General features: G+C 31.3%; 1 protein-coding gene and 1 pseudogene across 1 annotated transcript; both read left to right on the top strand.

The window, feature by feature from the left end:
- On the top strand, positions 283-7050 carry LOC109330635 (annotated as a pseudogene).
- On the top strand, positions 8505-9021 carry LOC109330636. Its single transcript, XM_019564887.1, has 2 exons — positions 8505-8642; positions 8732-9021. Exons 1-2 carry the CDS (start codon positions 8622-8624, stop codon positions 8948-8950), a joined length of 240 nt encoding a protein of 79 aa, XP_019420432.1. The 5' UTR covers positions 8505-8621; the 3' UTR covers positions 8951-9021.

Below are 14794 nucleotides of genomic sequence, written 5' to 3'. Positions count from 1 at the left end.
ACTTTTTTATCAAGTGGAATCTACATTCATCTATTAGTATAGAGGAAAATCTCTTTATACTCAAAGTAAGTTACATTCAATTTCAGACATTTATTTTCTTAAGTGACGAGAGAGAAAAAAATCTGAAACAACATTTAGATTTCACCCATTTTTGTTGAATTTAAGAAAATAAATAATTAAGATTAAACATAAATAATGTAACTTAACTCTGCTGAAACTCATCATTAGTATGTGTATATAACTATATATAGGTCCAAAAAAGTGATAATCAAACACAATTTGTTGTTCCCGCGCCCATTCTGAGAACAATGAGAAACTCCTCCAAACATGATTCAACCACTTCCGGCGACGCTTCTGCCGCCGATTCCAAACTCTATTCTTCCGGCGATAAAATCCTCGCATATCACGGTCCTCGAATCTATGAAGCCAAGGTTTCTCAATTTCATTGTGTTTTTTCTCATTTCTCACTTTTCATTTTTTTTCTGTGTTTTTTTCTCTGTTATTGTTAATAAACGTAATTACGCAGTTTCTTACTCATTCACTGCATTGTACTCATTTCATGCTAGCCTCTCTCTTTTTTTCTATATTTCTTTTTCGTGATAGGGATTTGGTTTTTTTTCGTGATCGTGTAATTTTTTAATGAATTGTGATTAACGATTTTCAATTCTAGTAAGCAGAATTCGTGTAAGTTGCTGAATTGAAAGTACATTTAGGGTTCTTTTGATTTAAGTTTCATGTTAGTTAATCGTTTTCACAGAATTGTTAACCCTTGATAATGTAGCACTGGTACTTGTAAGATGCTTAAAATGTTTTTCGATAGTTTTTGTTTAATAATTTTCTATTGTTTTATAAGTGTTTTTTTCAGATTCTTGTAAATATTATTTACTTTATGCTTTGATCATCAGGTTCAAAAGGCTGAAATCAGAAAGAATGGATGGAGATACTTTGTTCACTACCTTGTAAGTTCAACCATAATGTTTCTCTCCCATTAGTGTTTGTTACTTCATCTCAGTATTTTTGCTTAGTTTTAACTTTTTTCAAATAAGAGGGCAAGCCTCGGCAAAAGGGTGATTGCTTGCCTTGTAACCTGAAGGTCATGTGTTTCAAATCCGCCCCACTATGTGGGAGCATCGTGAATTGGGCCATCTTTTTTTTAAACTTTTGAAATTGGTTTTTTGCTGGACTGATTTGAAATCTTGAATCACTTAGCATGTGAAACTTTATATTGATGCCTTGATATGCTATTGACTTCTGTTTGCTTTTCTGTATTTTGTTTTGCAGGGTTGGAATAAAAGGCGAGTTTCTTATCTCTTTCCTCTGTTTCATTTCATCATCAGGTTCAGTTTTCAACTGTCTTAGTAATTAAAATACTGAAGTAGAAATCGTATCATATTAATCAAGATGCTTCAACCTTTCAGTTCACAGTACGTATTCTGAAGTATTATGGTTGTTCTTGTGTACCGTGTTATGATCCAAAGTTGGTAAAAAGGTTTAAGTAAAAAAACCTAAGATACTATGTTGAGAAATTCCAAAGTCGGTATCTTATGTTAAATGGCAATGAAGTTGATGCAAAAGGAGGTGCTTGTCAGAACTTTTTTAACAATATGTTTATAGGGTCTTTTAATTTCTTGATCTATAGTCTTTTTTATAGAGAATTCTTTTGATTGTTATTACTTTCCCATAAATATTTGGTATGTTTATATATAACATTCATAAAGGTTACACAGAATCATTAACATATTTCATACAGTTGGGATGAATGGGTAGGTGGGGATCGTCTAATGAAATATACTGAAGAGAATGTCATGAAACGGAGAGCCCTAAACAAAAAGCAAAATGTAGATAAAAATGTGAAGTCCGGGCGTTCAGGTCAACCAAAGGCCAAAACTTCTGTGGGTAAGCAATGCTCCCTTTCAAATAGTGATAATGTATTATGACAGTTTTTTGGAACATTTGCTTATATAGTTTGTGCATAAGAAATCTCTCTTTTTGCAAGGGGATCATGATTGAAAATATAAAGCATTTTCTAATTCATTACTCTTTCTAGATTTGGGTTGTGCATTAAATGTTGAATCTCGCTTTAGCAAAGGCTCTTTGCTGATATCTACTATTATATATACATTCCTGATGTGTATACCTTAAGCCAATTTTTCCTTTTCTGGAAGTGGCATTTGCCATTAGATTAATATCAGTTTTAAGTTCTTAGTGAGTGACGAGTAAGTAATGAAGTTCTCAAAAGTGCCTTTTTCAACTAACCTCTGAAAATATTGGTCAATATTTTCTTTATTGGTTAATTTTTTATTGGGAAAATGACATCTAAACTGTTCAATAGGAAACAAAGTACCAGATTATGGATCAACCCATCAATATCTATCAGGTGCTTGGATGTCAAGTGTAGTATAAAGTCTAAACAACATAGTGTGTTCTGATAACATTCAGAAGTACTATTGATTCAAAACTACTCTTGGGAAAAATAATAGTGTTACTTTTGTCCAAAAAATTAATTCTGGACCTTATGCACAAGAAGGCACTAAAACATTTAACATGTTCCTGATTTTTTTCAGAATCTGCAGCCTTCTATAGTAACTTACTCAGTTAAAATCAGTTTACCCCTGTTTTAAATACTAGACAATATTTGATAAAAAAAATACTGGACAATATGCATACACTATTGTGCAAGCACCAAATCCTCATTCTCTCATCCTTTTCCTTAGCTATTGGACTTGGCAATACTTAGAACACTTATTTGTTAGCTAACATTTGCTTTGATTCTATAGATGCAAAAGTGGATAAAGAGGACATCAAGAGCAATGGTATTCATCAAATTTCATCTTCCATTTCCTTTTTGTGGATTTTTTCTGATGTCTTTATTATTCATGATCACTGAAATCCTATCTCTATCACTTTTTGAAGCTATAAGATATTAGATTCCATAAGCAAGCATTGTTTCAAGAAGTAAGTTTGGAACATTTAGGGTAAAAAGAGGCTTGAGAGTTTTTCAGGTTTTACTCTTGGATTTTAATGTCCTACCAAATAAGGTAGTCACTTTGCTTGCTTATAATCTAATATACATACACACATTCATATTACCTATATATCCCTGAGAAAGTTCAATAATAGAGGGCAATTGCAACTTGTTTCATAGACAACATATTTTGACTAAGAAAGCCTTCATATGAGATTGATTTGTGCTCACCTCTTTCAAGTAGTGCTTCTATAATTGCTTTAGCATTATATTTTGTTATTGCAACAATAGTTGGTGCGTTTGCATCACCAATGGAAGCCAGGATTGCACATCCTAAAAACTGCATTCCACTGATAAATGATATCACCCTGCATTAGATGTCTATGAAGAGCCTGAGGCAAAACACAGCTCTGGCCCAGAAAAACCCATTTTGCCTCACTTTTTAGCCCAACTAATGTTTGGGCTAGGCACTCGAATTGCGAAAAAATCCCGCTGGCCAGCCAGCATATAATAATTGATATTTGGAAATATTTAATTATTAAATTAAATACTGTACGAACTTACCTTAATTTCCGATATGGAAAACCTGTTCCCGCATAAACTTAACTTTTTTGGCTGCATCAATTGCGTATTGTTTTTTGGTGGTGAGCCTCGGGGCAACGGTAAGGTTTTTTGCCTTGTGAGCTGGAGGTCATTAGTTCATATCTATGGAACAGCCTCTTCTTTTGTGAGTGCAAGGCTACGCACATCAACCCTGCTTAGATCCTACTAGGTGAGAACCTCGTGCATTGGGTGTCCCCATTGCATATTACTTTCATATGCATTTTTATGAAAAAGGTCCTTATTTTATTTTAATTTTTTGTTTTTGAAATTTATGATTAGGCCTTGGGCAGCCTCTTTCTTTTATTTAGGCCTGGCCTGGGCTAGCTCAATAGGTGTTTCTTTCTATGATAAAACCCAACACAATGAGCACATTGATGTCTTTATTTTCCTTAAGCCCTGCTTTTGAATGTGGTGATTAACAAGTTGAACTTCTCAAATTCACTCCTTGTCTTCACACATTGTTGTTAATTTCTTGAATTTCAAACAGATGTTATATCTGCTTCCTCAATATTCAAATTTGATTGTTCTAATTAGTCTTATTTGTCAAACTTTGCAGTTTCAAAAGTGAAGAAACAAAAGCACGATTCAGGAGTTGAGGTCCAATTTATATGATTGTCTAGTTATACTGCTTACATGTTCTTATATTGAAATTCTAATATATCCTTGAAGGTTTCCCATTTGCATTGAATTTCTCCTTATCGTTGATTATATAAATTAATTGTGTTGCTTCCCTTTTCTTGTTTCACATTTCATATGATGATAAAGACAACATATCACAATAAATTTAGGTATTTTAAAGGAGTAAGGTTGAAGCTATGAGTAATATGATTATGAAGAAGTCAGATTTTAAACCTTTATTTCCTTCAAAATACGCTCTTGTTTGTTTGGTATTTGATTGTTTGGAATTTCTTCTTTTTGTCACTATCCCTTTAATTGAAAATATTCTTTTCAGAGTGGTGTCAATTATCGGAAGGGCGGTGTGACAGTTGAAAAGCTTGTGAAGATTCAAATTCCTACAACATTAAAGAAACAGCTTATGGATGATTGGACCTTCGTTACTCAGCAGGATAAGGTACATTGGAACTATGAAATTCACTCTTTCTATTTGCTGTCATCTCATACATGCCTACATTACACTTCAGTAGAGTTAGATTTAGTTGCATGCTTCATGTAAAGGTTACTGTTCACCTGAAAGAGATAACCTCGAGTTATTCTGTTTCTTTTCCTTTAAAATTAATGGGTAACATTGTGCTAGTACAATTTAACGTGCCACTCAAATTATTCCTCTTATGTGCACTCCTCTCTACAGAGGAGCTAAATCCTTAAAAACTATACCCTATTTTAATACATGAAGCCACCCAACATGTGTTAATTTGTTGATATTTGCAACTGCAGCTCGTAAAACTTCCTCGTTCACCAACTATTGATGATATTCTAACGAAGTACCTTGATTACAAGACAAAGAAGGATAACATGTAAGAAATTATTGATAATTAATTAATCCTCTTTTATAATCCAGCTATCTATTTTTATTTGTTATTCCTCATGCATTTAGTTGTAGTTCTTAACTTTAGGTGGTGAACACCCTGGTACCATACTTGTACTAATGATAAAGGGGTGTACTGTGTCCTTTGATACAGGGTGGCTGATTCAATAGGAGAAAGCTTGAAAGGGATAAGACGTTATTTTGATAGAGCATTGCCTATAATGCTGCTATACAAGAAGGAACGCAAGCAATATAGTGAAGCAATTGTTGATGGTGTGTCTCCATCAAGCATATATGGAGCTGAACATTTGTTACGCCTCTTTGGTATGTTTATTCTTCTTTCCTGCTTCTAAGCATGTGCAACACCCATGTTCTGCACTTGCATTTTGTCTTGGGATATGTTTCTTTTCTTGTCCTCATTTCTTTTGTCGATTCTCTTGATTTAATATTACAAGAATGCTTGTTAGCTTTATCTTATGGAAGTATGAAATTTCGACATCTTATGATTTAATGTTTCCTGGTTAGTTGCATTGAATTTATTATCTACTAAATAATCATAGACTTCTCCCTTGTTGGTAGCTCAATTGGCAAGAGGTGGACATGCATTGAGAGGTCTGTGGTGGTTTGATCCCTACCAATGCTCTCCATCCCCTATCCGCCATAGGCCCGTACCATCTAGGTAGGTCTCAGCTTTAACAAAAAAAATTAATTACATAATCGTTAACTTTCTGATGATTGCTTTGTTAAGTTACCTGAACTTTTGATGTAGTGCCATCTAGGTGATTCTCATCTTTAACAAAAAAAATTACATAATCATTTTGTGATGATTGCTTTGTTTACCCGAACTTTTGCTGTACGTCGGAAATTCTGACAGTTCTTATCATCTAATGGTTGCTATCTAGTTCCAGGAAGTACAAACAAGAATCCCCATAGCCAAAATGTACATGCTTTCTTCATATAGATAGATAGATATAGAATCCATGGAGTATTTGTATCTGTTGGCCACTGCAACTATGAGTATTAGATCAGCACTTATGATCCACATGCCTGATGAAATTTTCATATTGTGTTCTGCAAAACATTAATAGAATTTCTGGGATTTGCAGTTAAGTTACCTGAACTTTTGGCATATGTAAACATAGAAGAGGAAACATTGAATAGCTTGCAGCAGATATTCCTCGACTTTCTCAAGTAAAAGCTCAAACCTATCTCATATATGCAATATTAGTTTCTATTGTTCTGAATCCTTTCTGAAATCTTATTTATGTTCTGATATAAAAAAAAAGTGATCTGATATATACTGCTTATATATAATAGCTAATGTACTTAACACATTTTGTCTTCATAACCTTTTGCACAAGCTCATGGTTGCACTATAAGTGAAGCAATATTCTAATAGAGATTAAGGGTCTGTTTGCGAGTTGGTTTTTATCGGGGAAAAAATGGAAAGGATTGAGATCCATTAAACAAATGTATGTCATGACTCTCAAGTCTCTCTCTTCCCTCCATTACCCTCCAAAATTCAATTGCACCATCATTGAAATAACTTCCTGCTAGAGATTAAGAAGAAAATCAATTTTAACTCTATTTGTACCACTGAGGATGCTCTAATATATAACATTGGCAAGTGAATAAATTGAAGTATCTACTTTTCTATTTAAGGTGAAGTTACTTTAACCTTTTCTGTATAGGGATTTGTTGCTGATTGTTTGACAATTAAATCCATTGCAGGTTTTTGCAGAAAAATGAAAGTACTTTCTTTCAGCATATGATACCACCAAAATCTGTAGAGGAAAAAGTAAGGGGAAAGAAGAATGAGAATACTTTATTTCAGTAGATAGCACCGAAGTCTATGGCAGAAAATGCAAAGAGGGAGATAAATAGCAAGTAATGTTGAATCCTTATCTTTCTCATCTGTTGTATTTTATATGATCAATTAGTATATGGAAATGGAACATATTATATTTCCCCTGGAAAATCTAGGGCATAAACTCAATTATTGTTGTTGTAATAATGTTGACTAATTCATTCTTTAATTAATGTTTATACCATAGTTTATTTACACTCTTAATTACTTTCTTTAACATGAATTTCCAGTAAGGTAGATTATTGTTCCATATTGGTGCTTGTTTATTTTGTCATTCCCCTTCACTATTTTGCATTTTTTTTTGTTTATTTGAGGTAAGGTTGTTGGTTAGTAACTACGAGTTCAAATTCTAGAAATAGTTTTTTTTTTGCTAGGAATGATAAGGTTGCATACATTTAATCTCCTCAAACTTCACTAAGTGAGAGCCTCGTAAGATGAGCTACTTCTAAGTTTTCCTTCGATATGAATGGGCAATTTCTAAAGTAATAAGGAACTCAAACAAAATTCAAACTAATTGAATATTTATTGTTATTGTGTTTATTGTTTGCATCTGTTTATTCATGATGTTAAGGTGACAAAATGAAATATTACATCAATTTAAAAGAGATCTCGTATAAACTTTATAAGGTGATGGTAAAGTAGTCATTAGTTTGAAAAAGGTTTGAAAACTCACCTTCTTTATATATCCAATATAATTTAATAAATCTACGTCATTCAAATAAATAAATACAAGAATGAATAAAGTTATAACAGTTACTCATTTCTTATAAAAATAAAACACTTATGCATGATATATAATAATTATTACAAAGCGTATAAATAACCAAGACATGTGGTAATTTTCTTATAATAGATTCATTTATAAAAATTGCCATATTTTTATATCTAACAATCTGCATATTACAAAGGAATCATTCTTAACAATAACATGAAAATATGTTAAGCATAAAATAAATTGACATACAAAAAAAATGCAATAATAATTTGCAACGTGAAACAAACATGCCCAACCATTAAGATGATACAATAAAGCATAAAACATTCAAAATGCAAATGAAATAGAATTTAATGTCAAGTAAAGCACCTAAAAGTCTTTCAAGGAATTTGTATAATAATTAATTTTTGTAAGAAAAATAATCCGAAATATAAATTAACTATACTTAAATTTCATAATTATTTTGAAGTAATTAACTATACTTAAATTTCATAATTATTTTGAAGTAATATAACATTTACCATATTAGATAAAAAAATCCAATAACCATCTCAACTATTTTTTTCTACTATGGTATTTGGGTCCACTGATCCAACGGGTAGGTTTTGTGGGGTAAGGTCAGGCTAGATCTTTAAAATAATCAAAATATCAAGAGTTCAATTTTTATGAGTAATACTTATTGTGAGGGACAACTATATACCCGAAAGAGATTATGAGGGAACTTGGTACTACAAAAAAGGGTAGGTTTTGTGGTGTGAAATGTGTGGTGTTGTTATTGTATGAAGACCCTTTTTCTCTGCCTACATAATCGTTTGTTGTAGACCTTATATTCAACTTCCTACTCATGTTATAAACTCCAAAATTTTATGTGTCATAGGAAGTTTAAGAAAAAGAACAAATAACCTCTTTTGTAACTTAAACATATAAATTAAATTCCATAATACCTTAAGAGAAAGCACTCTCAATATTAACTTGCTAGGTTAACATGAATGAACAAGCTAAGGAGGTAATGTAACCCTAGTTTTTTATTTTTTATTATTATACCTTTTTATTGGTATTTTATGAATGAAATTGTATGAATTTTTCTTATGTTAGAATGATACTATGAATGCACAAGATACAATGGAAAGAAAAGTGGAAACAATGGATTATAGATCTTCAGCAGGAAAACAAGGGCAAGAAGAGAGGAATGTGAAAGTGATTCACCAATCTCATTCCAAAAGTGATGGTGGTGGTGTTGGTCTTCTCGCTAGTGCCATAGCTACTGTATCATCCACTATTCAAGCCTCAAAAGATGCTATATCTAAAAAATAATGTTATTTTTTGGAATGTATGGCATTTTCGGACTGGAATCACCTATCTCGAACGCTGTCCCATTTCATGTTCCAAGCTAATCAAAATATGATTTTTTTTGTTATATAATTTTTCTTTTATTCATGTGGCAAAATGTGATAGGCTTAAAACAGGGAATGAGATAGGTGATTCTTGTCCGCCATCTTTTATCGTGTTATTATTATTATTACTAGTTGACCTATGATTATGAGCAAATATGGACTAATATAATGTCTATGATGTTTTGATTGTTGATTTGATTATTTAAGTGTGTGCTTTTACATTTCAAGAATTTATTTATCATTTACTATTTGCTTGATCAATATTTATAATCTAACATTTGATATATATTTTATCAAAAGGTTCCATTCAACATATCACCTTCAGCAAATGTATTATCAGTAATAAATACAAGAATGAAGGGTAACTTAAAAGAATAAGCAATATGGAAATTATAACAAAGGTGATGAGGTGTTTTTTTTTACCGGTAGCCCTTCACCCTATGGATAATGAACTAATCTCTCGTGATTATCACTCCCAACAAGCATTGCTCATAAGAATAGAAGTTGGTGAGATAATCACATTCTAGATGATTAACAATATAAATTTTACTTCTTCACATGCTCTAAAGTTCATAAATATAAATTGAGTCACCCTTAACCTAAAACTAATTAACATTAAACTAAGTATCCTTAATAGGTGTTGGTTCAAGTGGTACATGCTTGATTCCCTTTAAGCAAGGTCTCGGGTTCGAGTCTTATGAATGAAAAAAATATCCGCTAGTAGAATTAATCTCACATACCTATAAATATTCCTGACTCGGACAGGATTGCCTCCAATAAAAATACTTAAACAAAAAAAATCACATTAAACTCGATTCGAAATTCAACTCAAGCATCTGGTGGATGGATCAGTTTTTGGAATGGATTGGGTGTCTAAATGTGTAGAAAACAAAAGACTAGTACACACTTTTTAGCTTTGTACCTCACATGTGATCTATAGTTGCTCTTCTTGGATAATCTCTATCTTTAACTTTTGCATCATATCATAATCTTATACTAACCATTCTTAATGAATGCATTAAAGTAAAAATTGAAAAAACCCCTCTTATAAAAAATAATCATAAAATCATTGCTTATGTAGTTCAGACAAATGTAGAGAAGATTTGGAGAAGCCCTTGTTAGAAGAATAGTTAAATTTCTAGGATGCAGGGAAACCAAGAATTGTTTTTAACCAAAACATTAAAAAATGTTTAGATGTAACCCAAAAAAATCATCTGATCCAAACACATAATTAATTTGTGGTCCAATTTAGGTTGTTTATATTAAGACATTTCATTGAATCTGATTCAAATAATATAAATGGTTTACATGCATTATATTGATATTGTCATTGCACATACACTTCAAAGCTCATAAACATGACTAAAATATTAAGTCACGTACTTTATAAAGCGACAATTTTACATGCATTAATGTTAATTTTGTCATGACTTTATCACAGTAATGTTTAAATACACTATAAAACGTAATGTCACAAGTTTACAACCTTGTTCCTATCACCATGTTAATGTAAACAAAAAAATAACTCTAGTATAAATATAAAATGTTACTATATCAAATACCACAACATAATTAGGGTCATGGATAATAACATTATATTCAAAATAAGATGTTCTTCCTTAGTTATGATTGTCTCTAACAAATTAATTATATTTAACAAAATAAATACCATCTCTATTGTGTGAACATTTTACTTACGTGTGAGAATATATTACTTAACAAGCTAACATTTTTAGTCATATGAAATGAACTTTATTCAATCTACTATATGACTAATTAGTTGTTGAATTTGCATTTCTTGGTACAGTGAATTGATGTGTTAACTGTTAAACATTTAAACGCATAATTTTGTTGATGTTTATTCCTAATAAGCCAAATTAATGTGGTCCGATTTTGATCGGTCTGGTTCCTAGAGTTTGAACCAAAAATTGAACCGGTTTTCAAAAAACCAATTCAATCATATTCAATTTTTGTAGTTTTAATTTATTTTGAATCGATTTTTTATTTTATTTTTAGACCAGTCTGCACCCTATTTAAAAAGATTAATATTTGTAGTTGCATACTTGACACTTCTTATTTCCTGTAAGGAAAATTGTCAATTAGGAATAGTTGAAGACAAAAAAGACAACCTAAAGAGACTAAGACAGACACATAATTAAGGGGATTCATCTAATCATGGAATAATGTCATCAATAATTCTATTTGTGGATCTAATTTTGATTTGTAACCTTGGCATTAGGTTGAAACCTTACCATCTTAGCCATGTAGATTATAGTAAGTCACAACATAATAGACAATATTTTTTTGTACCATACCCTTGCCCCTCTTCATACTAAGGTTTTCCATTTGAGCCCACAATTAAATAAAGAGAAAAGATGTTCATCATTTTTTCTCAATTATCCTTTAGTAATGCATATAAATTGTGGATTATATACTGACTGTATATAAATTTTTACATATAGATATTAAACTATTAAATAAAATAAAAAGAGTTTAAAATGTGTGCACTAACAGTGCAAAGATTGTTACATCATCCACCATTGATTTGTTACTTCTGTTTAGAAGTCAATGATAATTAATAAATTAATGGTAGATGATTTGCTAACGGTATATACATATTAAATCCAAATAAAAAAGTTAAGGTTCTAAGCTAGAAGTTACACCCATGTTCTTTGTTCCTCAAAGATTTATCCACCAAAATTAAGCCAATAGAATAGCTTGTACAACCAAGGGTGATATAAATTGGATGGTGCATGAATATATAAAGAGCATTGGTTTACATGAATTTGGCATTTTCCAAGTAAATCACAAGGATCATAATAGTACTTGCATAAGCAAAATGCTTATCAATGTTTACCATAGTGCATATACTTGTATGTTGGTCATATTCAATTATTCTTACTTTGATCCCTACATACTAGCACAAACAACTTATACATGATTTATGTTAAGTTATATCACCTCCTACCAAAAAAACAAACTCACATACCTGCGAGTAAAATCTATATGAACATGTGTCACAAACGAGTACCTACGGATTATAAAAATAGCTTTTTCAAATTACCTTTAATATATATAGGTAGGTACAGATATTGTGATATTTGTGCTAGCGAGCATCCACAATATAGAAAATTTGTTTGGTATTTTATTGAATTTTAAGTTTTAAATTTGTATTGTTTAACTTAGTAGTGCACATTGCACACTTTGCTCAAGTAATATTATTTTCATTGTCATTTTATGTTGGTAACAAGTATGTGACTTACAAAATAACAAAATATCTATAAAGTAACCCCATAAAAAAATTAATTTTCGAAGCACCTAACATATATTTGTAAGTACTTGTTCTACCTATCGATACCGGCTAAAACCCACAAGTAAATATCCATGAGTACAAGCGGATACTGGTAAATTTTCATGTGTGTAGAATAAGTAGTAGGTAGCTACTACTCATGCATACTCATGCATGTTACCATTCCTACCTGCCTCCAATCCTAATTGAGAATAAAACTATGGTGCATGTTACCTATAAGTATTGTTTAATAAAGAGAAATGTTGGATTTAGTTTTCTAACATTAGTTTCCTTCTATTATTTTTCTTATACAATGTCTTATGATACTTGTTAACATATCCTAGAAAACTATTTACAGTATTTTTTTGGTGAGATTTTGGGTTCCTGGGTAAATATGTGAAAGATAATTATTTTGCCCAAACTAGGAATATTGGTCCAAAAATAATCTTATAACCATTTAATCAAAATATTTTCTAACTTATTTTAGTCTTTCTAAAGATTTGAGAAAGCACTAAGTAACCATCAAATTTGACTCTTTAGGGTTTGTTTCGGAGTCGGATCTTAGAGGGGAAGGAAGGGAAATGGAAGACTTGAAAACTATGAAATATACTTGTGAGATGACTCTCAAGCCTTCCTTTTCTCTTCTTTTCCCTCCAAAATCCAACTTCCAAAAAGCCCTTTAGTTCCACTCATCATATCACCAAGAACTATTGTTTGACAGGAATGTTGCTCTCACTTTGAAATTTTCCTCGTATTGTGGCTTCTAGCAAAGCCATCATAACACTAGAAAAACTCGTGTGCAAACATATTCAACACGTCATATTTGAAGATAAGTATATTTATGTTTTTTGTACTATCATTTATGACTAAATTTTAATTAAAATTAAATTTTTAATATGTTGTTAAGATTTTATCGATTGTCTTTACATATATACATATTCACATGAGTCTTTCACATATGTGTCATCAATTATGATTGATCATGCAAATAATTAATTATTAATTTAAATATAGTTTTCAATTAATGACAAGTTAGTGATGCATGTAGTAGCACAACGTGTGTGAAATAGTATATGTGAAACATACAGGGAACCATGACCAACTCAAAGTGAAAAAGCAAAGAAACAGGACCACAATAGGAACAAAGCAACCTCACCAAAATCAAGAGGTTTGTTCATATTTGGGTAGTCATTTTCAGAAAATTGGTTTAGTGCTGACTAGTCTATACCCTTTGATCTTTTTTAGGTATAGTGTCTTTATTGACTAAAGAAAACTCATTTTCTCTTGTTTCCAATGACAAACTCTATTGTCAACATTGTTCAATTATGAGTTTCTAAACACAATATTCAGACAAAGTCCTAAAGGTTGAGAGAGAATTCACCAACCCAAAAAAGTGTTCTTTTAATCACTCATTACCTATATTTGTTAAGGTCAAGTGACCCAACAGCAACAAAATTTATCTTAAAACAACCCTTTGCTAAATGCATTTCCTTTTTTATCATTGACTCTTAAAAAAAAGTAATACAAATGAATAATAAATCATATATTGAGTATATATAAATTTTTATACTGACAGTACATAAATATTATATTATTCAACATAAGATTAAAACATGCTAGAATGAAATCTCATCTCTAGGTAGATTAACTTGAGTAAATTTTCGACTTAGATGTAAATTGATTTTATCATAATGACATGCATCTTCAATTATCAAAGCTAGGGATTAAGGTTCGGTTGTTGTAATACACATGCATCTTGAATTAAGATATGGCGCGACAAAAAAATTGAATTAAATTATTTGTTACCAGAAAGACCGCAAATGTGTTCATACTTGTGGCAATAGTTACAAAGTTTAGGTATAATTTTTATAGAAATGTTACCTAGAGAACAAGGTTTAAATACTAGAAATTGTCTCGCTCACGAGAATAAAGTTTCATATATTTACTCTCCTAGACCCTAACAAGTCGGAACCGGTATACTAAGTTGCTCTTTATGACTATAGGAATACTAAAAAGACTACAAATTGCAATCCTTTTCCCACTAATATAGTATATGTGTGACCTAGAATATAGAACTGAGATTGCCAAATTGAAGAGAATTTTAGAATGAACATTGAGACCAAAATAGCAACAATCCTATTTAGAGAAAGTAACACAAAGAACTACTAGAAGAAACCATAAGTATGACATAGACCGAGACGGATAACAGATAAAACGACAAGTCAATGCACGAAGCTCTCACCTGGTTAGGCATTGGGAAGGTAGGCTAACTAGCTCTCACAAGACAACAACTCGTTACGTAGAGGGATAACCGACGTTATTTCTTATTGGGTCGGTGAATTGATCTTTTACAAAAGCTTCGTTTATCGATCTAACTAATGTATCACTATGGAGTAAGGACAATCCCCCCATCTTTAATCATGGTTATCGATCTATATACCACTTCCTATTAATGTTGCTTAGTGACAAAAATCA

This window comes from Lupinus angustifolius, chromosome LG17 (assembly GCF_001865875.1).
Source record: "Lupinus angustifolius cultivar Tanjil chromosome LG17, LupAngTanjil_v1.0, whole genome shotgun sequence".
Lineage (NCBI taxonomy): Eukaryota > Viridiplantae > Streptophyta > Magnoliopsida > Fabales > Fabaceae > Lupinus > Lupinus angustifolius.
Note: the sequence above shows the minus strand (reverse complement) of the source record. Positions and strands in the feature narration are given on the sequence as shown.